At 47.0% G+C, this 25818-nt stretch overlaps 1 protein-coding gene and 1 non-coding gene across 2 annotated transcripts; both read left to right on the forward strand.

The window, feature by feature from the left end:
* Positions 1-6388: 6388 nt before the first annotated feature.
* LOC149995530 (small nucleolar RNA SNORA27) lies at positions 6389-6502 on the forward strand. The gene has a single exon (XR_016507926.1). It is a non-coding gene; the product is annotated as a small nucleolar RNA SNORA27 (small nucleolar RNA).
* A 5426-nt stretch (positions 6503-11928) lies between these two features.
* Positions 11929-14898, forward strand: LOC149995531 (ret finger protein-like 4A). The gene is made up of 2 exons (XM_090260331.1): positions 11929-12214; positions 14135-14898. The coding sequence occupies exons 1-2, from the start codon at positions 11929-11931 to the stop codon at positions 14728-14730; spliced, it is 882 nt and encodes a 293-aa protein (XP_090116457.1). The 3' UTR covers positions 14731-14898.
* The last annotated feature ends 10920 nt before the right edge of the window (positions 14899-25818 follow it).

Raw genomic sequence — 25818 nt, forward strand, 5'->3', positions numbered from 1 at the left:
TTCTTGGCGGTACCCTGCTGCCCGTACTCACTCTCACCCAATGTCGGTAAGAGAAGAAATGACCTGACGTGAGAATCCCAGGTGATCTCACTCTAGGAGACGGAAATGTGTGAAGAGAAAACATCAAAGCAAATTCAGGTTTTCCTCTTACTTGTTACTAGAGATTGATTTAGGCTGATATTTCAAAAGAACAACTAGAAAAACAGTCACCATCGTCAATAAAACCCATGTGTCAAAAAGTTTTAAATTGTACACCAATGATCATACCAGCCTTATCCATAAGAGCCAAAAGTTGGAAACAAGCCAACTGTTACGAAGGGATAAACAAAGTGTGGTCTGTACATGCAATGGAATATTACTCGGCCGTAAAAAAGGAATGGAATTCTGACACGTGCCGCCACACACAGAAGCTTTGAAAACACTATGCAGAGTGAAATAAACCAGACACGAAGGGATAAATCTTGTATGATTCCACTTATATGAGATGCCCGGCATAGTCAAGTTCACAGAGGCAAAGTAGAATAGAGATGTTGGGGAATGGGCAATGGGAGCTGTTTAGTGGAGCGTTTCAGCTGGGGGGATGAAAAAGCTCTGGAGATGATGGTGGCGATGGTTGCATAACAATGTGAATGCAGTTAATGCTACTCAACTATTCTCTTAAAACCAGTTCAAGTAAGGGGAAAGGGAATCAAATACAGTATTTCCTCGCTTATCGTGGGTATTACGTTCTAGAACCCCCCACGATAGGTGAAAACCCACGAAGTAGGAACCTTACATTTATTTTAGTATTTATATATATTTTAAGGCTTCATAAACCCTTCCCACACACCTATAAATCGTTCCCAGTCCCTTATTAACCTTTCCCACACTTTTATAAACACTACTTATGTTCTTAAACATATTCTACACTCTTAGAAGGAAAACTCTGATTCCAAAAAACCTCCGCTGCCTTGCGGCATACCTCTTCAGGGGAAAGGCTAAGGGAGTAAACCCCGACAGAAAATCCGGAGCCGGAGTCCCTAAGGCGGTTTGATGTTGTAGTCAACACCGGCAACTCCTGCGGCGCACCTGAAGCCAAGCTGTATTGACTCCGTCTTTCCCTTGGATCCTTCAGCTGCGAAGAGAGGGGGGGTCTGCTGCATGGGCAACAGCAGACCCTCCATATCACCCTGCCCAGGCTCTGTAGCTTCAGCTCCACTGGAGAGGACACTCCAGCGTCATCGCAAGATGTCGATTCAACACGGGAGGAGACAGATACCGTGTCACTCCCGAGTCGGACTGCACAGCCATTCTCGGCGGTGCAGGTAGACTCTTAAGAAGCTACACCATCGTCTCTCGAGACGGACGGCTGCCGACGACGACACTCTTAAACCTACGTTACTTTAACAACATATGTATACAGGACCACAAAATCCCGCAACATAGCGGAAAATCCGCGATAAATAATTAAATATAATATTTTTTAAAATCCTGCGATACAGAAAGGCCACGACAAGTGAACCGCGATATAGAGAGGGGCTGCTGTATATGGAGACAGGAGACTAGACTTTGGGTGCTTAGCACAAAAGGGAATACAAAGATGATGTATTATAGAATGACACACCTGACACTTATATGTTATTAACCAGCGTTAATCTCAGAAATGGTTAAAATAGTAAACTTTGTTTTATGGATATTTTATGACATTTTTCAAAATTTTTATGTATTGATTTGAGAGAGAGACAGAGAGAGAGAGAAAGGGTGAGAGGAAAAAAGCCCATCGATTTGTTGTTCCACTTACTCATGCATTCATTGGTTGATTCTTGTATGTGCCCTGAGTGGGGATCAAACCCGAAACCTTGGCATATCGGGATGACGCTTTAACCTTAATCAACTGAGCTACTTGGCCGGGGTCAATACTTTACCACAATTAAAACAAAAACAGAAACTCTTCTGTCGCAGGCTTTTCTCTAAACCTTCTGTTCTCATTTCTTTTCCAGCTGTAACCTTCTCCTGCACAAGGTAGTTGTGTCCTGGAAGCCCTTCAAATGCTGGCTGCTTAAGCCCCGCCCCCCCGCAGGATCCAGATGTGGGGTGGGCATCCCCATGGAAACGCCCTAACACCTTACAGACTCCTATCGGTCGGGCGTTGGGTTCCACCACCTTTTTGTATAGCAGCCATCAAGGGCACAGCTGGCCTCACCTCACAACTCACATCACCTGGCTCACGCCCACTCTCCGGGGACTTCTGTGGCCATATCAAACCGACATTAGCAACAGAATTATTTGCATATGACTTAGCATAAAACAAGAACCCACAAGAGCTTCTGGCTGGTAAAAGATGAGAAGCTGGAAGGCAATCATCCATCCAAACTACCACGGCAACAGGTCTCACACTTCATTCTCCCCTTTGCCCACCTGCCCCCTCCCTCCCATAATTCCCCCTTCCCTAAAATCTGCGTGTCTCTTGTCTCCCAGGTTCCAGGAGTCACACAATCAGAACTAAGAGACCAACCAAATCCGTGACTTTGACTCCGGAGGACTTTGGTATTAGTTCTCTGATACCCAAAGTCTTCCAATTCAGCCTCCGACTCAATTTTATTTTATTTTTTATTTATTGATTTTAGAGAGAGGGGAGAGGAGAGAGAGAGGGAAAACATTGACTTGTTGTTCCATTTATTTATGCACTCACTGGTTGATTCTTTTTTTAAAAAAATATTTATTTATAGAGAGAGGGGAAGGGAGGGAGAAAGAGAGGGAGAGAAACATCAATGCGTGGTTGCCTCTCGCGGGCCCCCAACTGGGAACCTGCCCCACAACCCAGGCATGTGTCCCCATTGGGAATCGAACTGGTTACCCTTTGGTCCGCAGGCCAGCGCTCAATCCAATGAGCCACACCAGCCAAGACACTGGCTGATTCTTGTGTGTACCCTGACCGGGGATTGAACTGCAACCTTGGCGTGTAGGGAGGACGCCCCCATCACGCAGGTTTCAAGGGAAGGGCTGCCTGCACCACCTCACTGCCAATTTAAGCACCTTTCACCCTAGAACATCCTTGGCTGAACCAAGGAGTGGAACTTGGTCCTTTGGGTACCCCCTACCTCATTACTAATGCACTTTGGACCTACCGTAAATGCTGAGAGGGGGAAAAGGAGAAAGATCAGAGAGAAGACATCCTCACCCGATCCAGCTGCTGATCCTCCAGGCTGGTACCCATCAAAGATCATCTGTGAGTGGCCAGACTAAAAGGCTCTCCCTGCCCTCCGATTGGCTGGCCTGACTCTTGATTGATGAGACTCAGAGAGTGATGGGCAAGTGTTGAGGCTTGTTTCTTCCACCTCAGGTGTGAATGATCTTCCTTCCAGCATATCCCCGTGATACCACTAATAGACTCTGCCTCTGTCTTGTCATCTCTGGGCTTCTGTGAACAACCTTCTCCCATTCCCAATGGTGGGCACCAGGGAACTGATAGTGAGGACCACTCTACTCTGCCCCTAATCTGAGTGTCTGCTTTCCCCATACGCTAAACTTCCCAAGAGAAGCTATCATGCCCATCTTCTCAACTTTCATAGAAGCAACTAGAATGGAGCCTTTGTCCATGAGGATATCAATGACTCTTCTCGAACAATGAACTCTGGGTGGAAAGGGCAGATGTTAGAATTTGCAAATGTCTTTTATTTATTTTTAAGATTTTAATATTTATTTTTAGAGAGAGGGGAAGGGAAGGAGAAAGAGAGGGAGAGAAACATCAAAGTGTGGTTGCCTCTTGTGTACCCACAACCGAAGACCTGGCCTGCAACCCAGGCATGTGCCCTGACTGGGGATTGAACCAGTGACCCTTTGGTTCACAGGCTGGTGCTCAATCCACTGAGCCACACCAGCCAGAGCCAAATGTCTCTTATTTGTAATTGTGGTAGGAACACTGAACAGGAGATCTCCATTCTTACCAAGGTTTTGTTTGTTTGTTTGTTTAATTGGTTTTTAGAGAAAGAGGAAGGGAGAGAGCGAAACATTGATTTGTCCTTCCACTCATTTATGCCATCCATTGCTTCCTGCACGCACCCCAACCGGGACCAAACCTGCAACCCCGGTACAACGCTCCAACCAGCTGAGCTACCTGGCCAGGGCAACCCTTATCGAGATTTGAAGTGTGCAATATGATGTTGTTCACCAGAAACACGCGGTGCTGTTCAGGAAATCTCCAGAATGCATTCATCTCACAAACCTGAAACTTTATACCCGTTGAATAATAACTCCCCCTTGCCCCTTCCCCAGCTCTTGGAAACCACCTTTCATGCTCTGCTTCAATGGCTTTGACTGCTTTGGATACCTCACTAAAGCGGAGTCTTGCAGTGTTTGTCTTTAGGTGACTGGGGACTTCACTCAGCATGAGGTCCCCCAGGTTCATCGGGTGCTGTTGCCTGGGACAGGATTTCCTTCTTTTTAAGGCTGGAGAATATTCCACCAAAGGTGTCTATTAACACCCCATTAATCCCATCAAGGACTCTTGTGTGAGCTCTGATCACCATCACCTGCCAGGGCCACTGTCATAATTGTGCCCACCCTCTCTGGCATTAATTAGGTGCTAATGACCAAGGAGCCCCGACAGGAAGGCATTTCCTACACATCTGATTTTCTTCAGCCCTCTGGGGTCAGTAGTATTGTTACTCCCCTTCACAAAGGAGGGCCTTCGGGTGAAGGCTGCCGTTGAGAACATTCCTACTTGAACAGCCCAGATGTTAACCTCCGGGCAGCGCTGACCCTGGGGGTGGGGGGTAGGGGCTTAAAGAGGCCTGTGATGGGTCAGGGGGCAGGTGCGGCCGCGTTTCACCTGGTAAGGCAGGGCTGAGAGGCTCGATGCATCTTTTCTCTCCAAAACCTTGAATATATTGGTTAATCCAGACACCCTCCACCGAAATTCAGACCTGACATCTTCATTCCGCTTTTCTTATCTGTCCATAGTGGGGCCACAGTGCACACACATTAGGGAAACGTGTCCTTTTAAAATTTTTTATTTATTGATTTTAGGGAGTGAGAAAAAAACATTGATTTGTTGTTCTACTTATTGATGCATCATTGGTGACTCTTGTCTATGCCTTGACTGGGGATCAAACCCACAGCCCTAACATATCGGGACCACACTAACCAACTGAGCTACCCAGCCAGGGCTAGAGAGGTGTCTTACTTTCCTTTTTTTTTTGGTTCCTTGGTGGCTGCCCCATGATCTGACAGATTAAAAGTCATGAAGCCATGGAATGTCCCAGGCACTCTATTATGTTTATTTTATTTTTTTAATCCGAAGATGTGTTTTTTTAAATTGATTTTAGAGAGAGAGGAAGAGAGACAGAGAAGCATCAATCGGTTGCCCCCAACCTAGGGGAATCGAACCCGCAACCTTTCGGTGTGTGGGAGGATACTCCGATCAGCTGAGCCGACCAGTAGGACTATTATTTAACATCAAAAATGCAGGTTGAGTCAACACGTCCTAAGGCTCGAAGAGTCGGAAATGGTTACTAAACCGATCAGTCCTGCCATCAGGCGAGTCCTGGACCTCCCGCCGAGGTTCAGAAAGTAGGTCGGGGGGCGCCCCCTCGTGGTCACCCGTGAGCTGACCCGGAGCGGGTTTTGTAAATATCAAACGCTGGGAGCCCATGGCGTTGTCATTCACAAAGCACATCTTACCCGCGCTTTTTACGTTTGGACAATAAAGGCCAGGTAAGTATGAAAGTACTTAACAGAAACCAAACCTCCCACGTCGTATATATAAACTCTCATCATGATTGTCTGAATCTACGGAATACGCCCCGCCCGTCACCCCCCTCTAGCCTTCAGAAGCGCCATCCAAGGTCACAGCCACTGTGGAGAGAAGGGAAGGGCCCCCCTTTTCATTTTAGCTGGTGTATCCCTGCTTTTTCTGCAGCCCACAGAGCTTTCCCACAGAATTCCTTCCTGAGCTCCCCAACTAGGAGCAAATTAGCGACCCATGTACCGCAGATCCGGTCCCACCACTGTCAACTGGCTAATTAGGAAATATTTTTGAAAGGGGGAAGGAAGCAACATAAGATCATCATTTTTCAAATAGAGAAGTTGGGATTTTTTCCCTTCTGTCCTGACCAATCATTGCTTCCCAAATCAACTTCTTGGCCAAAATTAGAATTCGTTTTTTCTTTTCCACCAGTCTAAGAAAAAAAAAGACAAGATTATGTCAGGTATCACAAATTGGTGGTCACAAGACGGGGTTTGGGGGGAGTTGGGGGTTGGGGGATGGGTGACAGAAGCGGAAGGGATGAGCCAAACAACATACCTGGATGACCCACAGACAGTCAACAGCACGGCGAGGGCCAGAGGGCAGGGGGAGGTGGGGGATGGGGGAGTCTGTAATAATGTCCACAATAAAAACACAGTGAACGAACCGTCTTTCACTTTGCCAATTGGACTTGTATCTTTTTGGTCATTCAAGTGGGGCAAAGGAAACATCCTTTTAAAACTCAAGCAAACTTGTATCCTGAGAGAGGAAACAGATCAAAACAGACACACTGGAAAGTCTTACGGGATTTGGTATTAACCAGTTCTAGTTTTTAAAGTATAAAACGTTGGATAACATAAATTGTATTAGCAATCTGGTTTTGGTTACACTATTTAGTGTTTCAGAATCTGTTATCCTGTCTGTGAATGAAAGGTTCATGCCAAAAATGGGGAAAAAATTAACAAATAAACACAAACAAAAACGAAATCCCCCAAAACAAAGGTAATGTGACACCTGGTGATTCTCCGGTGCGGCTACTTACCATCAACATTCCAGCGATTCCAAACATTTTTAGGCAAATTAGTCACCAACATTCAGAAGGATCAGGTTTTACTACTGAGAGAGAAAACTTTTTTGTCATTTTTGATATTCATTTTCCAAGAGAGGACCTAGCATCAGAGGAAAGGCAATTTAAGCTTTAAGCTTTTCTCCTGAGTTTTCTTCAAGAGTTTCAAACATCTCAAGATGTTTCACATGTAAACACTGTGAGAGTAAGATTTTATTTAAGGATAAGATAGATTTAAGGCCAAAACATTATTTAAGAGTCATGTAAAACTCCTGGAAACACATAATGTGCCTTAAACGATGGAAAGGTGACGTTCAGAAACTCAGGGGGACCAGCATCCCAGACTCTGGGAGGGGCTGACTGTCCAGGCTTAACTATCTCAAGTGCAGGTGTGGCACCCTTGCACAGAGCCTGGGAGAGCCAGCTCAGTCCTTGCAGCCAAGGGTTCCAGGACATGGCTTCAGGGACGGGAGGTGGAGAATTTGTTGCCACCAGGTGCGATATGGAAATGCAGGTTTCCTCACACATAGGAGATTCAAGGCCCTAGGCTCCCAGTGACAGCAGATAAGGAGAATGGACCAGACATCATCCTGGGAGGGCAGGAAGATCCCGTGTCTAACTTCCAGATAGAAAAATATTATAAGAGAGCCTTCAGGCCCTGGCTGGTGTGGCTCAGTGGATTGAGTGCCAGCCTGCAAACCAAAGAGGTCGCCAGTTCGACTCTCAGTCAGGGCACATGCCTGGGTTGTGGGCCAAGTCCCCAGTTGGGGGTGCGCGAGAGGCAACCACACATGGGTGTTACTCTCCCTCTCTTTCTCCCTCCCTTCCTCTCTCACTAAAAAAATAAATAACTAATGGGGATTGACTGTGAGAAAAGGGGTAGGCAGGGTGGAGGGACAATGGGGGAAAAGTGGGACAACTGTAATAGAAAAAACTATAAATTAATTTTAAAAAAATGAGAGAGAGAGAACTCTTGGACACTGTTGGCAGGAATGCAGACTGGTAAAGCCACTGTGGAAAACAGTATGGCATTTCCTCAAAAACTAAAAATGGAACCACCTTATGACCCAGCGATTCCACTTCTGGGAATTTATCTGAGGAAATGCAAAACATTAATTTGAAAGAATATAGGCACCCTTATGTTCACAACGGCGTAATTTACAATAGCCAGGGTCTGGAAGCAGCCCAATGCCCATCAGTAGATGAGTGGATAAAAAAGCTGTGGTACATTTACACAATGGAATACTACGCAGCTGTAAAAAAAGGAAAGAACTCTTACCTTTTGAAACAGCATGAATGGACCTGGAGAGTGTTAGGCTCAGTGAGAGAAGCCAATCAGAGAAAGACAAATACCATATGATTTCAGTTTTATGTGGAACCTGATGAACGAAATAAGCTAACAAGTGTTAGAAACAAGGACATAGTGACTCCCAAACCAGTAGAAAGTCATTAGTAACAAAGGGCAAATGTAATTAGAGGGTATTAAGGGCAAATGTAATTAGAGGATCTCTGAGAAGGAAGTTGACAGCATTAGCATATTCGCAAATCACAATAGGGGCATTTAGATAATCCAGTTAGATTGTAACTCCGGAGTAACCAGTAATGGAGAAATGGGGAAGGAGGAGAGGGGAGGGGGAGCTGATGCTCTCACTTTAGGGCTGGGAAGCCAATCACTTTCTGGGCAATTTCAGGGTGGGGAAGCTAAGACTCTAAAACCAGCCATCTTTGTCTACTTGGGGCGCACATTCTCCTGGCTGTGAGGGTGCGCCCGGCTCTGCAGACTCGAGAATAAAGGCCTCACTTTACTGCTCAAGTCCTGTGTCCCGGTTTTTATTGTGAGCGTTTCTCACACAAGCAAAACAGAGACAGACTCATAGATACAGAGGACAGACTGACAGCTGTCAGAGGGGAGGGGAAAGGGGTTGGGCAGAAAAGGTGAAGGGATTAAGCCAGATAAATAAATGGATAAATAAATAACTCCTAGATGACAGTATGGTGATCACCAGAGAGAAAGAGGGGTGGAGGGAGCTACAAGAGGATAAAGGAGGGATAAGTAGTGACGGAAAGAGATGACTTGGGGTGCTGAACGCACAATACAATGTACAGATGACGTGTTGTAGAACTGTAGAACTGGAGCCTATATAGCTTCATTAACCACTGTCACCCCAATAAGTTCAATTAAAAATTTCTTTTTAAAGAAAAGAAATAAAAAATACTATAGATAATCAACACCCAAGATCAGCCTCTCGAGCGGGGCAGGAAATCCTAGTTTTCTTTTTTCTTTCCTTTTACTGGAAGAATTCCTAACCCAAGATAGTCACAGGAGTGCCACTGCAGACTGAGGGGTACTTGGGGGAAATAAAGCTAACATTGAGGTCACATGGTGTTCCCAGAAATGTGAGCCCAGCCTCACAATCCGCTCAGAATAAATAAATGGAAAACGCACAACGAAATAATCCGCCCCAAGCAAGAGTCAAAGAAGCCACAGACACGAGATCAGCTTCGCCCAGAAATGTGAAAACATGCTAGAAGGAGCTGTAAAATAAATTCACTTAGTCTTGTGGAAACAAAAGAGAAATTAAAATGCCATACAGACACGTGTGTGTTTCGATTTGCCTTAACTAGAGAAAAGGACTTGAGTGCTGGAGTGAACCTTTCTTTGGACGTGGAATATTAAAAGATCCAGCAAAGGGCAGCAAAGGCTTCCTGTGGAAATGACCAAAGGAAAGTCTCTTTAACTCCATCACCTGAATCTAATGGGATCCCTCCCCCAGCACCGGGAGTACCAATGAGTCACCCAAAACCAGGAGGGAATGGTTTTTGAACACGTTTCAGAAGAAGCGCCACTCTTCATGCCTATGTTGTAATGTAAGGGAACGAGTAATACTATCAAAATGTCTTAACTTTGACTCTAACTAAAATAAATTGGACCTTGACTGGCCACCGGTTATCAGGGAATAGTTTTAGGTTTCCTTAACAAACTTCTAAACAAAGATCTTCACATTTGTGGAAAACAAACAAACAAACAACCAAAAACAGTCTTTTGAAGTAACTTGGGACTAGTGAGTATTTTAGGAATGACTTCTGAGTAGGTTTAATTGGGTTTTCTTGATTAAAATGTGAGATTTTTACCTTCATGGTCAAAAACCATTTGAAACTGCCCCCCAACCCCCAAAACACAGGTCTCATTCACTTTAGAAGGATTAATAATGATGAGCATTTAAAAAAAGGCAATTTCAATTCATCTACATACATGATAGTCAAGATCTAATCTAGAATTACGTTGTAGTCAACACCGGCAACTCCTGCGGCGCACCTGAAGCCAAGCTGTATTGACTCTGTCTTTCCCTTGGACCCTTCAGCTGCGAAGAGAGGGGGGTCTGCTGCATGGGCAACAGCAGACCCTCCATATTACCCTGCCCAGGCTCTGTAGCTTCAGCTTCACTGGAGAGGACACTCCAGCGTCATCGCAAGATGTCGATTCAACACGGGAGGAGACAGATACCGAGTCACTCCCGAGTCGGACTGCACAGCCATTCTCGGCGGTGCAGATAGACTCTTAAGAAGCTACACCATCGTCTCTCGAGACGAACGGCTGCCGACGACGAATCTAGAATGATTACATGGCAATATTTTGTTCACATTAGTTAAAAACAAACTTTCATATACAACTACGTCCTTTCTTCCTGGTAACCTTTCTATGAGGTCAGAAAACCTCAGTGATTTAATTAAAGTCTGATTGGATTAAGTGGGAAAGACAGGAAATGAATGAAATGGGGGAGGAACCTGCCTTATAAATCAGGCTTGCTGGTCGACCTCACTCCAGAGCTGAGCCATCAGGGGAAGCAGCTAGAGGTCAGAAGAGGATTTAGTGCAAGAGAGGTGAGTCCATCTGATGGGATTTTATTTTTACTTTCGATTTCTACAAAAGGTCAGCAAGTGCTGTCTGAGGCCAGCTTAAGGCCAGGCATGGCGTAGGCACCCAGGGAAGTGGGGCCTTTGATGGGAGCCGTGGGCAGAACTCAGATGTTCAACACCAGGTGCAGAAATAATGTGGTTGTCGTGATCCGGAGCCAGATCCGAGCTTGGAGGCCCCTGCGAGGTGGTACGTGGAGTGTCAGCCACTGACTTATTCCAGCCCTCAGGTTCTGCGTGGGTCTCAGGGACTTTCAGGTGGGGCAATTGCAGGACTTCTGGGTCTTAACCAGCACTGGCCACTGACATGTAAGGTGACCCACATATGTCATCATATACTAGTTTTCTTTAAATTTTTTAAAATTTATTGATATGAGAGACAGACAGAGGGCAAGATCAACTTGTTGTTCTGCTCATTTATACATTCACTGTTTGCTTCTTATATGTGCCCTGACCAGGGATTCAACTCGCAACCTTGGCACATCTGGACGATGCTCTAACCAACTGAACTACTGGGCCAGGGCTAATCTCATTTTCTAGTAGCCACATAAAAAAAGTAAAATCAAACAAATATTATTTATTGTAACTGGAGAAAGGCAGTCTATTCAGCATGGGATCAATGTGGGAGGTTCTGCAGGAGGTGCTTAGATTCTTTCCTGTGATGTCTTCAAATTGGAGGGTCCATCTATGCTCAACACGGTTCAGTGTGGATAAGCCCCAACTCGGTGGCTCAATAGCCACTCAGGGATGGTGGCTGCCAGGTGAGACACTGACGTAGCCCTGGCTGTGTGGCTCAGTTGGTTGGATTGTCATCCTGTCCACCAGAAGGTTGAGGGCTTGAGCCCTGGCTGGGGCATGTATGGGAGGCAACTGATGTTTTTCTCTCCCTCTCCTCCCCCAACTCTTCCTCTCTGTCTCCAAAACCAATGAAAACCCATCCTGGGCGAAGACTAAAAAAAAAAAGACACTCATGTAGAGTAGAGACCTTCTCAGCACCTAACTTACAACCCCAGAATGAATCATGTGTTCATTCCAACTAGCACTGTAAACCTCAGAAGCTCAGGGCCAGTTCATTGATCCTTGTCCTTGGGTTGCATCCTCATTACCTACAGGGGTGACTGCAGAGCACTCTTCATATAAAGAGGGCGGTGTCCCAGGACCTAGGAGTCCGCGTTACTCCCTCACAGCCTCACAGCCTGCACTTCTCCCCCACACAGTGGCCATGGCCGAGCACTTTAAAGAAGCAAGCAGATGTCCCATTTGCCTGACTTACTTCAAAAACCCTGTGAACCTGAAATGTGGCTTCATCTGCTGCCTCCAGTGTGTGGGTTCCCTGCAGAAGGAGACCGGTGGGGACGGGGTTTTGTGCTTCACCTGCTCTGAGGTTTCTCAGAAGAGCGACATCAGGCCCAACGGCCAGCTTGGCAGGCTGGTGTCAGAGGTCCAGGCGCTGGAGCCGCAGCTGAGAGCCGTCCTGCGGATGAACCCCAGGATGCGGAAGTTCCAAGGTAAGGCACGGGGTGGCCGCCCCCACCCCCCAGGAAAGAGCGACTTTTCAAATCCCTCCAGTCCAGGTGGCCCTTACCTGGATTCCGGCACCTGAAATGTTCGTTCTTTCCCAATTTTCCAAACTGTCAGTCTACATTAGAAGCGTCTGTAGGTTTTCTTTAAAAAAAAAAAAGATTTTATTTATTTATTGGTAGAGAGCAGAAATGGAGGGGGAGAGTGAGGGAGAGGAACATGGATGCAAAAGAGAAATAATTGGCTGCCTCTGGTGAGCACCCCAACCAGGACCAAACCCAGGCATGTGCCCTGACCAGGAATTGAACCAGCCACCATTCACTTGGCAGAACATCGCTCAACCTAGCCACACGGGTCAGGGCAATCTGTGGGCTCTCAAGGTAATGCAGCATGTAGTCCTGCCCTAGCCCTGTGCTATCCAGTGTTCCCAGTGGCCGCACCAGAGCTAATAGTCCCCTGGAACTAGAGATTGATAGAAGCAGAAATCCAATCTGGGCTATGCTAGCTGTTACAGACCCTGTAGCACTAAAATCGACTCTTCCTGATTCTCATCGTTTTTAATGTGTTTGTAAACAATTTTCATTTTTATGTATCTTTTAAATTTATTTTTGAATTACAGCTAACGTACAATATTGTATTAGTTTAAAGTGGACAGCACAGTAAGTAGACATTCGTATATCCTCCGAAGTGATCCCCACGCCCCAGAAGTCTAGGGCCCACCCGGCCCCACACACAGTTATTACAGTATCACTGACTGTGTTCCCTGGGCTGGACTTTACACCCCGTGACCGTTTTGTATCCATCGATCTGGGCTTCTCAATCCCTTTTTCACCCAGCCCCCCTAACTCCCTCCCATCTGGCAAACATCAGTTTTTAAAGAAAATTTTCTGTACAGTTCAATGTCCATATTATTTTGTATTGTACATCAACTGTAACCGAAAAAAAAAATTTTTTTTTAATTAAAAAGAGGTCTGGCTGGGTGGCTCAGTTGGTGGGAGCACCGTCCTGTAAACCAAAAAGTTCCAGGGTTGATTCCAGTCGGGGGGCTTATAAGAGGCAACCAATCGATCTCTCTCTCTCCATCACCTTCCCTCTCTCTCTCTAATCAATAAAAACATATCCTCACGTGAGGATTTAAAAAAATGAAAGGAAAATGAAAAAGAAAAAAAAAAGGAAAGCAGGAAACAAGGGGAGCGATGAGTCTTTGTCCCCAAGGCTTATTCACAGGCCGCGCTGGCCCCGCCCCAGGGTGACGTCACAGGCCGCGCTGGCCCCGCCCACAGGGTGACGCCACAGGCCGCGCTGGCCCCGCCCACAGGCTGACGTCACAGGCAGCGGTGCGCACGTGATTAGAGTCGCAGGGAGACCCCGGGCTGCACCGGGCCGTCTGCTCCGAGTTCCCTGCGTCTAGGAGCGCTGCCCCGCTGAGCTCCCCGCCAGGTTCCCGCTGAGGTCCCAACACGTCCCAAGGCCAGGACTCTGAGCAGAGAGAGGAGAAAGCCTTGATGTCAACATTATTCTGCAAGAAGTGGAGTGTTTCCCACCATCGGAAATTCGTATCTGAGGCCTGTGTGTTGGCAGAACCTGTGATAATTTGTGTGATAATTTTGGGAACGAGCGGCAGCCGTGGTCTCTCTTCATACGGAGTCTGTTCTCAGGAGAAGAAAAATCCTAAATCAAATGACCCAGTAGCTTCAGGGGAAGAGAGTACCGTTATGAACAAGGGCGAGTTCCAACGAGAACCGTCCATCTGATCTATAAAATCGGATCTAATCCGGGGCCAGGGAAGTTTCCCCAGGAAAATTCTGACGTGTGGGGTCGAAGACGCGCAGTGAATGAGGCGCGTGGGCCTTGGCGTGGACGTGAGCGGCGGGTACAGGGCTGACGGATTATCTCTCTTCCCACAGTGGACATGACCTTGGATGTTGCCACGGCCCACGACCACCTCATCATCTCCGCGGACCGGAGGCGAGTCCGCTCTGCACATTTGGAACAGAAGCGCACGGTCCACCCGCAGAGGTTCAGCTGCGCCCGCTGTGTGCTGGGCTCCGCGCGCTTCACGTCTGGCCGTCACTACTGGGAGGTGGACGTGGGCACCAGCGCGGAGTGGAACCTGGGCGTCTGCAAGGAGTCTGTCCGTCGGCAGGACAAGATCGTCCTCTCTGCCGCACTTGGCTTCTGGAGCGTGAGCTGCAGGGAGAAGGACGTCTTCTTGGCCAGCACCGACCCGGTGACGGCGCTGATGGTCAGTCCCCGTTTACACCGCGTGGGCGTTTTTCTGGACATGGGTATGGGGACCATTTCCTTTTACCACGTTGGCGACGGCTCCCATATTTTTACGTTCCCTAAAATCTCTGCGGCAGAGCCGCTGCGTCCATTTTTCGCTCCTGCAAGTCCAGGGATGGATGACGGGTGCTTTCTGACCATCTGTCCCGGGTTGAGTCCCAGCGTGGCCAGTTCTGCTGGGCAAGGCCACGGAGCTGTGGGCACAGAGCACATGTAGAAACGCCCTGCGTGCTCACAGCCACAGCCACGAGCTTCTCGGCCCGTTACCGAGCGAGCGCTGCAGAGAAGCAGGGGACAGTTCCTGAATCCCAAACACGAATTTTGGGGAAGTTTCACTGCCCATATTAAGTGTGGTTATGGTTGTTTTGGGGGAAAGGCTTGCTTATATTAGGGTTCAATAAATATGTTCTGAATGTTCACATCAATTGCCAGATGTTTTCCTTTTTATTTTCTGGAAGATTAACGGGGCGTGGCACGGAGGTTTAGACACAATAGAAATGTGAGTGTGACCCCACGGACCAACTGATTTTCTCTGTGATGTGGAAACCAGACCTGTGTGAACAGTTCACGCAAATGCACCCTGGCCGGCTGGCTCAGTTGGCTGGAGCGTTGGCTTGTGCACCAAAGGACTGTGGGTTCGATTCCTGGTCTGAGCACATGCCTAGGGTGCATACGGGAGGCACCTGATTGATGTTTCTCTCTGTCTCTTTCTGTCCCCGCCTCCCTGCCCCCTTCCTCTCTCTGTAAAATCAATAAGTATATCCTTGGGTGAGGATTGAAAATAAAAATGGGCAGATGACCAGAACAGGCACTCTCCAAAGAGGACTTACAGATGGCTGATGTGCAATATTACTAATCATCAGATGGATGCAAATTAAAACCACGGTGAGGTATCACTTCAAGGCTGTCAGAAAGGCCACCATCAATAAGTCAGCAATCAACAAGTGCTGGCGAGGATGTGGAGAAACGGGGATGCTCATGCACTGTTGGTGGAATGCAGACTGGTGCAGCATCTGTGGGAAACAGTATGGCGTTTCCTCAAAAAATTAAAAATGGAACTGGCTTTGGATCCAGCGATCCCACTTCTTGGTATTTCTCTGGAGAAATCCAAAACACTAATTTGAAACAATATAGGCACCCCTATGTTCATAGCAGAGTTATTAGCAATAGCCAAGATTTGGAAGCAGCCCAATGCCCATCAGTAGACGAGTGGATAAAAAAGCTGTGGTGCATTTACACCATGAAACACTACAGGGCAGTAAAAGGGAACGAACTCACCATTTGGGACGGCACTGATGGACCTGGATTGTGTTGTGCTCAGTGAAATAAGTCAATTGGAAAAAGACAAAAACCATATCATTTTACTCATATGTGGGACATAAAAATTAACAAACATGAACAAAGCCAACAAAAAGAAACTCATGACACAGACAACAGCTTGGTGGTCAGCAGAGGGGAAGGAGGTGGGGGGAGAAGACGGGAAAGGGTGGGTCGCATTTATGGTGAGGGAAGGAGACTAGACTTCTGGGGGCGAGCATTGTTTTTCTCAGCAATGGGCCATGGCTGGATACTGTATAGAGGCCCTGGATGTCCCATCTGCCTGTCTTGGCTTGAATGACCCATGTACATACAGTGACATGCCTGTGCATCCAGTGGGCTGACTCATGTTAGAAGTAGCGGTGGGGACAGTGTGCTGTGCCCCTTCCTCCCCATGGCCTCTCAGAAGGACGATTTCAGGCCTATGTGCTGGCAGGCGGACCCGGTTTCTAAGACCTAATGACCACTGGACACTTCTTACTGTGAATTGAAAATTCCAATGATCAATTTTATTTTAATGCTCTCTCTCTGTATTTCCAAGTCACGGGCTTGTCCTGATCCCAGTCTGTACAACCAGGAAGCCTTCTCTCCAGAGCTAATTGTCCAGAACACGGGGACAGGCTGGCCCAATGAGAGAATCCAAACATGGAGCTCTATGGCTGATGGGGAGACAATTACAGGGCCCTTTAGGGTCACATGGAGAGAGGGAGACCCCAGGACCTGTGCAGGGAGACATTGGCTTCAAGTGAGGGTATTTTCCAGGATGAACACACCTGAGGCTGTGAGCAGTGAGGGCTGTGGGACTTAGAATGCATAGCAAGACCAGCCTGGGTCACACACGATGATAGTGTGAGGGACTCGGGGACAGTTCAGCCCCCTGGGTCACATAGGATGACAATGCAAGAGACCTGGGAACAGAGTTTAGATAAGAGTAGGAGCTGAAGGAGAGGGTCCTGGTGGGAAACACAGTGGCCGGAGCTCATGGCACAGAGTGTCCTCCACCCCAACAGTGATGTGACTCTAAGCTCAGCTCCTCCCCAGGGGACATGGGACACTTTCTCAGCCTCCTGCCCGCTGCTCGTGAGGGGGTCACCAGGCGGGCCTGAGGGCTCCATCTTGTGATTCATCTTCAGTGTCACGTTCATTGTGCTCATGGTCTGGCCCAGTGTCTCCATGGTGTGTCACCTGCACAGACACCACCAGAGGCGGCAGCACATCCATACCCCCTGCAGCCACCATCATCCCATGCACCAGAAGGCTGTGGGTTTGATTACTGGTCAGGGTACAGACATAGGTTTAGTGTATGATCCCTGGTCCGGGTGCCCAAGGTGTATGGGGCAAGGAAATGATAACTCCCAAACCAGTAGAAAATAATTAGCAGCAAAGGGCAAATGTAATTAAATCTTGAATCAGGGGGTCTCTGAGCCACAGTTAACAGGATCAGCACACTTACAAGTCAGGCAGCAGGCGTTCCTCAGCTCAGCACAAATGCTTCTGAGGGCAAAGGATCTCTGAGATCAAAGTGGGGAGATATTCATCACCAAACTGTGGGAAATGGAAAAATGTAGCTAGACCGCCCAGCAAAAAAGAGAGGAAAATTTCAAAGAAGAGCTGGAGACAGACCTATAACCGGATCACCCTGAGTTAATTATCACCCTCAGTTAATTTAGTTACTCACGTTAGAGTATAACTCCAGAGTATCCAGCATGGAAAAATGGAGGAGAAGGAGGGGAGGGGGTGGGGGTGCTTTACTCAGATTAGGATAAAAACAGCCAGCTCCGTCTTTTTCGTGCGCACCATGATTTGATTTTAGGCTGCGCCCAGAGCTGCAGATCTGTGAATAAACTGTCTCAGTTACTGCTCAAGTCCGATGTCCCAGTGTTTTATTGTGAACATTTCTCACAAGGGAGAAAATTAATTGATGTTTCTCTCCCTCTCTTCCCCTTATTCTGAAAACAATGAAAAAAAAAAAAGTCTTTCAATGAGGGCAAAAAAAAAAAATAAAATAAAAATGGAAAGTAAAGGTTTATTTAAGGAAAGCGCACCAAACCCAGAGTCCCAGGTGAGTTGTTGCTCTAAGACTTGGCTCCTGATGGCTTTTAGGGGATGAGTTGTACAGGGAATTAAAGGGACTTGGGTCATAGTCTCCAGTGATTGGTCAGCACTAGGGTAGCGGGTTGTTGACCGTTGCATCTGGTCCTGACGTCAGCCACAGCATCACTCTCTCTGGTTTCTCAAGTTCATTCCACTACTGTCCCCAGAGTCTAAATGTTCGTGAGTATGTATTCGAACCCATCAGGTAGTCAACCACTTTCATCTCCGCAGACACCTGTCCACAGCCCTCGGTCCCGGCACAGGAGGAAGGGTCCCTGCACACCTGGGGCCGGGTGGTCATCCTGTACGTCCTTCACATCATCTGGGGCAGCCCTTGCCTCTCTTGTTCTGGTCCCCCTGTCACCTGGATCCCATAGGTCCCCTCTTTTGGTTGACTCCCTCACTTTTCCTAGTAGTATTTTCCAAAAGAGAATGTGGAAAGTTAATTATTAAAACCCTAAACACGTGAAGAAACCTTAGGCTATCCCAGCCCTTACTCACATCGTGACTTGCTGTAGCGTTCTGTGTTGGAAATGTTTTTTCTTCAGAAATTGGAAGGCATTGCTTCAATGTTTTCTAGTCTCCAGGCTCACAACTGCTGCTTCTTGAAGCTTTCAAGGTCTCTTCCACCCTCTTTTCTAAAATTCTATTGTGATGTGGCGTGGAGTGGGTTGTTTTCATCTGCTGTGGTAAGAATTAGATTAGGCCATTGAAAATGTCAATTTTTATCTGTAAACTTTGAGAAATATTCTTGAACATGAAAAAAACCATTTTCTACATGTAATTATTTTACACAGTTATTGTAAACTTGTTGAAATCCCTGGATTGACAGACTGGTGTCTTTTCTCCACCTTGTAACAGACCCCACGGGCTGTTCAGGTATGAGCGGCATGATTGTCCACTGCCATAGCATAACTCCCAAAAGGAAAGGCTGTACGGACTTACATTAATGGCAAACTTCTGCTGTTAAGTCTTAATTTCTTTAAAACACCCAAAACACATAGTTCTGCCTCCCCCTGCCAAACCAGATTAGTTTCAGAACAGAAAAGTCAGGGGTACCGTTTCCCTCTAGGAGAATAGAAGTCCGTGGCTTTCCATATCCCAGACACAGCTCAGCTTTATCAGCTCCCATCCATTCATGCCTGATTGGGTGGTTTCAACTGTGTAACGATATTTTTCAGCTCTTAATCCAGAACCATGTGGTTCTCTTTAAATCCACGTGGTCTCCCCTTCTACCTCCTTGTAAACCGCATGGACTTCCACCCATTTAATGGCTGCCGCCTTATTTTTAAACATCTGACTGTGGCCTGTGACCAGTCCGTGTGTGGGGACCAGTCACAGCCACTTGTAGAATTTTGCAAAGACCCCATAAGCTTTTCATCACCACTCTATGGTCAATGCCCCTCTCCATTTTCTTGATACTTTGGAAGAACCAAAACCATTTGCATAACCAAGCCACTAGCTCCCCGCCATAGATATAAAAAGACATCTCTTTGGAAAAATAGCTGTGCTCTGCTGAGTCCCACTCCCACTCCCTAAACCACGGGCTCTGGGGAATTTGGGGGACCCCACTCTGTAACAAGCTTGCTCACATTTTGCCATCTGTATGACTTAATAGGGGTATAACTTGAATCTTCCAGTTCACCAATTGAATTTTTCACTAGTGTAATGATATTTTAATTTCCAAGAGATCTTTCCTGTCCTATGATTGTGTATAACTGTTTGCGTCATAAGCCACTACCTTTTACATCTTTCAGTTAGAACTGAGACCAGTGGAAGGGCACACATAGGTTTCGTTATTCGCTTTCATTGATATCAGGACCCTTTCCTCACAGCACATGGCCCTGACTTACATTTCTTTTTGTCATGTCTGCTAATTCCCTGTCTCCCTTGTGACACATTGCCAGACTTCTACTCTTGCTTGGTGTTCTGTCTCCAGGTTCTAACTAACCCTGGTACATCGGAGGCCTTGAAATACAGACGCTGGATGATGAGCTTGACTGCGGTTTGGATGGCTAAGTTACGCTGCCCCTTGACGACCTCCTGAGCTCTTGAGGTTTTCGGCTGGGGGGAGCCGCAGGCAGTGGCGGCTTGTCTCAGACTCACCCCCGACCCGTACCCCACCCCCACCCCACCTCCAAGGCCCTCTTTGTCTTAGACTTCCCAGTGAGCTGATGGTAGGCCTCCACCCCTAGGCTCACTTCTTCCCTATAACGTTTCCAGAACCAAACCAACGCTGCCTACGCTCTCCCGTTACTTCCTCAACCTTAAGTCCTTCCTTAGTTTCACTCTTCCCCTGGACGCCTGTTGTGAAACTTTTCCAGAGGAAGTCCCTTACAGGACACACCACACAGCACAGACCACACACCACAGACAGGCCTGAGGCAGAACCGCTCAGGCCTGGGTCCTCCTGTAACAACTTCTGTCAAGGGACCCAGTGGAAATGAGTCATCAAGGACCCGAGGGGAAACAATTTGCAGCCAACCTCAGCTCCACCACCCCCTGGAGCTCTGTGTGTCCTTTCCCCTGTCTCCCACAGGACCCCATGTTGTGTGCCTCGTGGGTCTGCTCTGAAGCTCACACAGATCATATGGTATTGCTGCCTGGGACACGCTAACGTTCCTCTGTTCATAGTGACCATCGCTGTACTCATTAGAGCATTAAGATACATTCCATCCATTTGCTTTTATAAAAGCACAATACGAGCAACACCCTTCAATATATATGAGGACATGTGTGATTATCTTCTTAGGACAAATTCCCAAAGGAGGAACTCAAGTTGCTGAGCCCTTCGCACAGCCCCTCTCAGAAACACTGTGCAGGTTTTCATCCCTTCGGTCTTCACAGCGGCGTGTCTCCCCACCCTCTGCTGACGCACTCATCTATTTTTCATCTTACCGAACTGATAGATTTTAATTTGTTCCCCTCTTTCTTATTCCACATTCTCATTCTCGTTTACATGTCCTTATGACAAATAGACTTGTTTAACATTTGCGTTTCTTCATTTCCGAATGGTTTCTTAATATTCTTTATCTTTTGACTGAGTTGTAAATATTTTAAATATCGAATTTAAGAATGAAGAAAAAGTAACCACAACACCGGGAGTAGGCCTAGCACTTACAGTGAGGCCTGTGAGAAAGGCTCACAATAAAAACACCGGGACGCAGAACTTCAGCAGCAAACGAGGCGTTTGTTTATTCCCGGGTCTGCAGAGCGGGGCACACCCAGCCAGGGCCATGCGCGGCCGAGCAGAAAAAGCAAACTCATCCTAATGCCAGTACCCCTCACCCTTCCCTCCTTCTCCATTTTTCCATGCTGGATACTCCAGAGTTACAATCTAATGCAATTAACTAAATAACTGAGGGTAGTGATTAACTATGTGTAATCTGGTTATAGGTCTGTCTCCAGCTCTCCCTTGAAGACTCCCTAACTCGTTTGCTGAGTTGTTACCTACATCTTTCTATTTCCCTTTATTGGGAGATGAATATCATCCTCCCTTTGAGCACAGAGACATTTGTGATGAGCTGCAGAATGTCATTTCCTGATTTGTATAATTATATTTTCCCTTTGTTTTGCTGTTGACTTGAAGACCGACCCCTGATTCATGATTAAATTACAGTTGCCTTATCTGTTAATTATTTCCTCCTGATTTGAGAGTCACTAGCTTCTTTGTGCCCTATAGACCCAATGGTGTTGGGAGCTGGGCAGGTGCTCACTGCTAGGTTGTGCTATTCACGTGTTGGACATAAGTCACCTCACAGAACATCAGCATCGGACAAGGACATCCTGAGACTTGGGTGAAATGAGACAGGACAGCATCACATAGCATCTTGTCTAAGCACAGACAAACACACAGCACCATGCGACTCACAAACCACCAAGCAGCCCCCAGGGCCTGCTAGCAGGAGTGAAGGCAGCTTCTTTCCTATCACACCTGCATCCTCGCTCCATCGATACTTACTGAGGTGCGCATCACAGAATTGTTCCCACTTCCTAACGACGCCAATCTAGAGTGAGCACCCATAGATATCCCCCAAGATCACCCATCCACAGCCAACATCCTGTGCGTGTTCTGTCTCACACCTTCCCACGAGGATGCCTGCACCCCCACGGTGTGTCCTGTCCCTCACAGTAGTGATGAGCAAATCCAGCCGTTTGCCCACTGGTGGTCCTGGTGGTGTTTGGAGGAGGAACACTGACACACGTCACCTCTTCTCTGTCAACATTTTTTATGCGTCCTTGAGTTGGATTATGGGCATGGGCTTGTGTCTCCAGACCGCGTGGTTGACATGGAAAAGTTTTGTTTTCCTTCATGGCTTTTCATCTTCAGGTCTCGCTTAGAGAATTTTTCATTTCACAATTGTAAAAACTTCATCTATATTTTCTCCCGAGGGGAGAAGGGTCCAGGAGTGAAGGGAAACAGAACTGTGTGAATTCAGGGGGACATATTGGGTGGGGTAATATGTAAGGAATTCTAAGGGGAACTGCAAGGTTTACATCTTCTGCTTTATACTTTATAAGTATGTTTGGGCCTTCATGTACTTGATATATATTGTGTTCAATAAACAGTTTCTCTTGAAGTAAAGACTTTTGTGCCCACTTATGTTTATGAGATTAACAAAACCCGCACCAAGAGTCCCAGAGTGATGTGCGCAAGGACTAGCTCCAGGGATGAGCACTTTAGACCATTTACAACCTTAGGGCATTAAATCACATTTTGGTTAATATCTGTGCACTCTAGCTGTTAAATACATATTAAGTAAACTTCCTTGGGTATGCTATATGCTGAGGATATATCTAAGACACTCAGAGATGAACAAAAACACATGACTTCCATGTGAAGATAATTTTAATATATAATAATGTGTCAGACAGTATCCTTGGGGGGGAAGGGAAGAGATTGAAAATTAAATGCATTCTCAATAAGTGTTCTCTGATATGTTAGCTACTAGATACATATGGCTTTTAAATTAAAAGTACACAATATTAAAAGTTCAATTGCTTCCCGGGCTCAAAAGCCAGCTGCAACCAGTGTCTGGCATTTTGGAAGTGCAGATGCTGAACAATCCCTTCATCCAGAATGTTCTATTGGAAGGAACTGTGCTTCATGTTGCCTGGGCCTCAGGTCACAGCACTAGACCCATGAAAAATGAGAGGGCCAATATCCTTTCTCTGACAGTCGGCATCAGGTTTCATTCTGGGACATGAATACATATTAGGGTGGTGTATAATGAACCAAAGTAAATTACCTGTGGGTCTGGTGCCTTCAGGCACAGACTGTTCCCAGTTCTAAACAGGAAACACCTGTCCCCCCACTTCCCTTCGCAGACTTAGAACACTCTAAAATCATATTTCCAGGAAGCGAGCTTTCTTCTAGAAGAACACAGGGGAAAGCAGAGTTTGGGGGTGCAGGGATTCTCCCTCATGCAGAAGGATTCTAGGATGTGAGGAGGAAGCAAAGGCAGGGGCAGGTGGGAGACTCTCCCTGGTTTATCCCAAAGAAAGATTCTCAAAACATGGTCTGTGGAACTGAAGTTTCTAAGATGCTTTTCACGGGAGCTATGAGGTCAAACCTATTTTCCTAAGATTAAGGGCGTGATTTGCCTTTTCACTGTGCTGGCATTTGCATGGAGGTAAACTTTGCAAGAAAGGAGGTGAGGATATCCAACTGTAATAGTGGGTATTCTTCACCACGGCTCACTCACAAACTCAAAAACAAAGCCAGTGTCACTTAATGACATAGTTAAAGGATTGAACATTATCATTATTACTGAATCATCATCCTTAAATAAGAAATTCAAAATATCGTGGCTTCCAGTCAAGTTGGTTGTGTAAGTGAATGTAGTATTCTCATCACCCCATGACCAGATAAAAATTACAACTACACTAGAACCACCATTCAGAACTACCTGATTTCTACTGAACAGAAGTCCTACAACCACAAAATAAAGAAGCCACAGCAAGACTGGCAAGTGAGGCAGAGATGCAGAATGGGCTGGTCCCAAACCCACATGTGGGCACTAAAAACCAAGAGGAGTATCTCGGCTGCGGAGGTCCCCCCTGAGGAATCAGGGATCCCAACCCGATACAAGCTTCCTCAGCCCAGGGTTTCAGTGCAGGAAGTCAGGTCTCTGCAACTTCTAGTTGTGAAGAGCAGCAGTGGTTGTGACTGAGTGAGACGGAAGCATCTGGAGTCCCAGGCAGTTCCTCTTAAAAGGCCCGCATGCACATGGACTTACTCTGAGCTCCAGAACTGGCACAGCAGCTCAGAAGGCACCAGGAACATATGAGAAGGAACTGAATTGTCTGGCATCAGGGCGAGAGCTGAGGGGCAACTTTCCCCCAGCTGAAGTACTGCCAGAGACCATTGTTCCTTTTCTGAGCCCCCCGCCCCCACCTTAGAGCAGGCAGGCAGACACCATATCCGAGTCTCCATCAACCTGGCTCACACTCTGCCCCACCCTCCCGATTCCCTGAAACCCCACCCCACCGAAATTGCAGGTCCACCCTGACCCTTTCAGTGATATTTCCATACAAACAGCTTGTCTTGGCTCATACTGTGGATTTTCCTGAAATGCCTCAAACAAGCAGCACCTGGCCTAGGCATGCCCTTTATTTTTAGCTCAGTGGCCCTAGGCCCAGCACTAGTGGCAGCTGGCCTTGGTTTGTAGCTTGGGCTCTCCCAGGCACCTCCAAGCCCAGCACCAGTAGCAGCGATATGAAGATTGCTCTGTAGTTCACACTGGGTGGCCCTGGGCAGGGCACAAGTGCTGGCTGGCCATGGTCAGCACCTCCCAAAAGGTCCCCGAGCCAGCACACCTGATGGACAGTTTCAGACCACAAAAAGCATCACTCACCCACCTCCACAGCAACGCACTAAAGGGCAGTCTCAGCAGGCACTGGGGCCTCCGCGGTGACCGCATCCAGTCCTTGCAGCCGATCAGCAGGTGGATAAATCCCCTCCATTGCCAACAGCAGTCATGACTCAACTGCAACAGGAGAGCGCACACTTCCCACAAGGGGAGATGGCACCTGGAGTGCCCAGGTTGAGTGACCAGGGAGGCTGTACCATTGGACCCTAAGGACACCCACTACATAAGGACACACTGCCAAGACCAGGAGACTTAACAGCTCTATCTAACCCATAGAAACAAACACAGGGAGGCTGCCTACATGGGGAGACAAAGAAACATGTCTCAAATAAAAGAACAGAACAAAACTATGGAAAAAGAACTAAAAGGAATGAAGACAAGCAATCTACCAGACACAGAGTGCAAAACACCACTTGTAAGCATGCTCCATGAACTTGAGGAAGAGTAAAGGAAGTTAGTGTGAACTACAAGAAAGAGATAGGATACATAAAAATAAAGAGAAAGAAAAAATAAATAAAACATTATAATCATCTGGGACAACCAACTGAACACTATCTAGAGAGAAGACATAACCACGGAAAGACAGGAAAACCCGCTTAATCACAACGTGACCAGTAAAAAGTTGATAGATGTGAAAGGACTGGCTGGTCTCCCATGGGTGGCAGCTCAAGGGACTGAGAAACAGCTCAACAGCTGGGGGTTCTCCTTAAGAAGGGTAGGGTGTAAACTTCCCGCTGGGTGTCCCATCCTACAGGAACAGAGTGGAAAGTAAAATAGCATTCAGCTGTGAAAAGCAAAAAGCCACAGGATTTTTTGCTGGCCTGAAAGAAACAGCTGGAGACAAAGAGCTCCTAAACAAATCATGTGGGAAAATATTTTTGCACCCATTAACCCTGGGCTCAAGCAGAGTGAGGGCAGAGAGGACTAGAGATGCTTGGGGATAATTTGGTGTGGTGGCTTTGAGGAGAAAACTAAGGGAGCAGCTGAACGAATCTCAGTGCTGACTCACTCCCCATACTGTA

This window comes from Furipterus horrens, unplaced genomic scaffold, assembly GCF_987537825.1.
Source record: "Furipterus horrens unplaced genomic scaffold, mFurHor1.1.pri manual_scaffold_13, whole genome shotgun sequence".
NCBI classification, from domain to species: domain Eukaryota; kingdom Metazoa; phylum Chordata; class Mammalia; order Chiroptera; family Furipteridae; genus Furipterus; species Furipterus horrens.

Bases quoted from the DNA above. Each gene is read 5' to 3' on its own strand.
- LOC149995531 (XM_090260331.1), top strand. From the start codon at position 11,929: ATGGCCGAGCACTTTAAAGAAGCAAGCAGATGTCCCATTTGCCTGACT. The intron at 12,215-14,134 runs GTAAGGCACGGG...CTCTTCCCACAG, and splicing joins CAGGATGCGGAAGTTCCAAG to TGGACATGACCTTGGATGTT.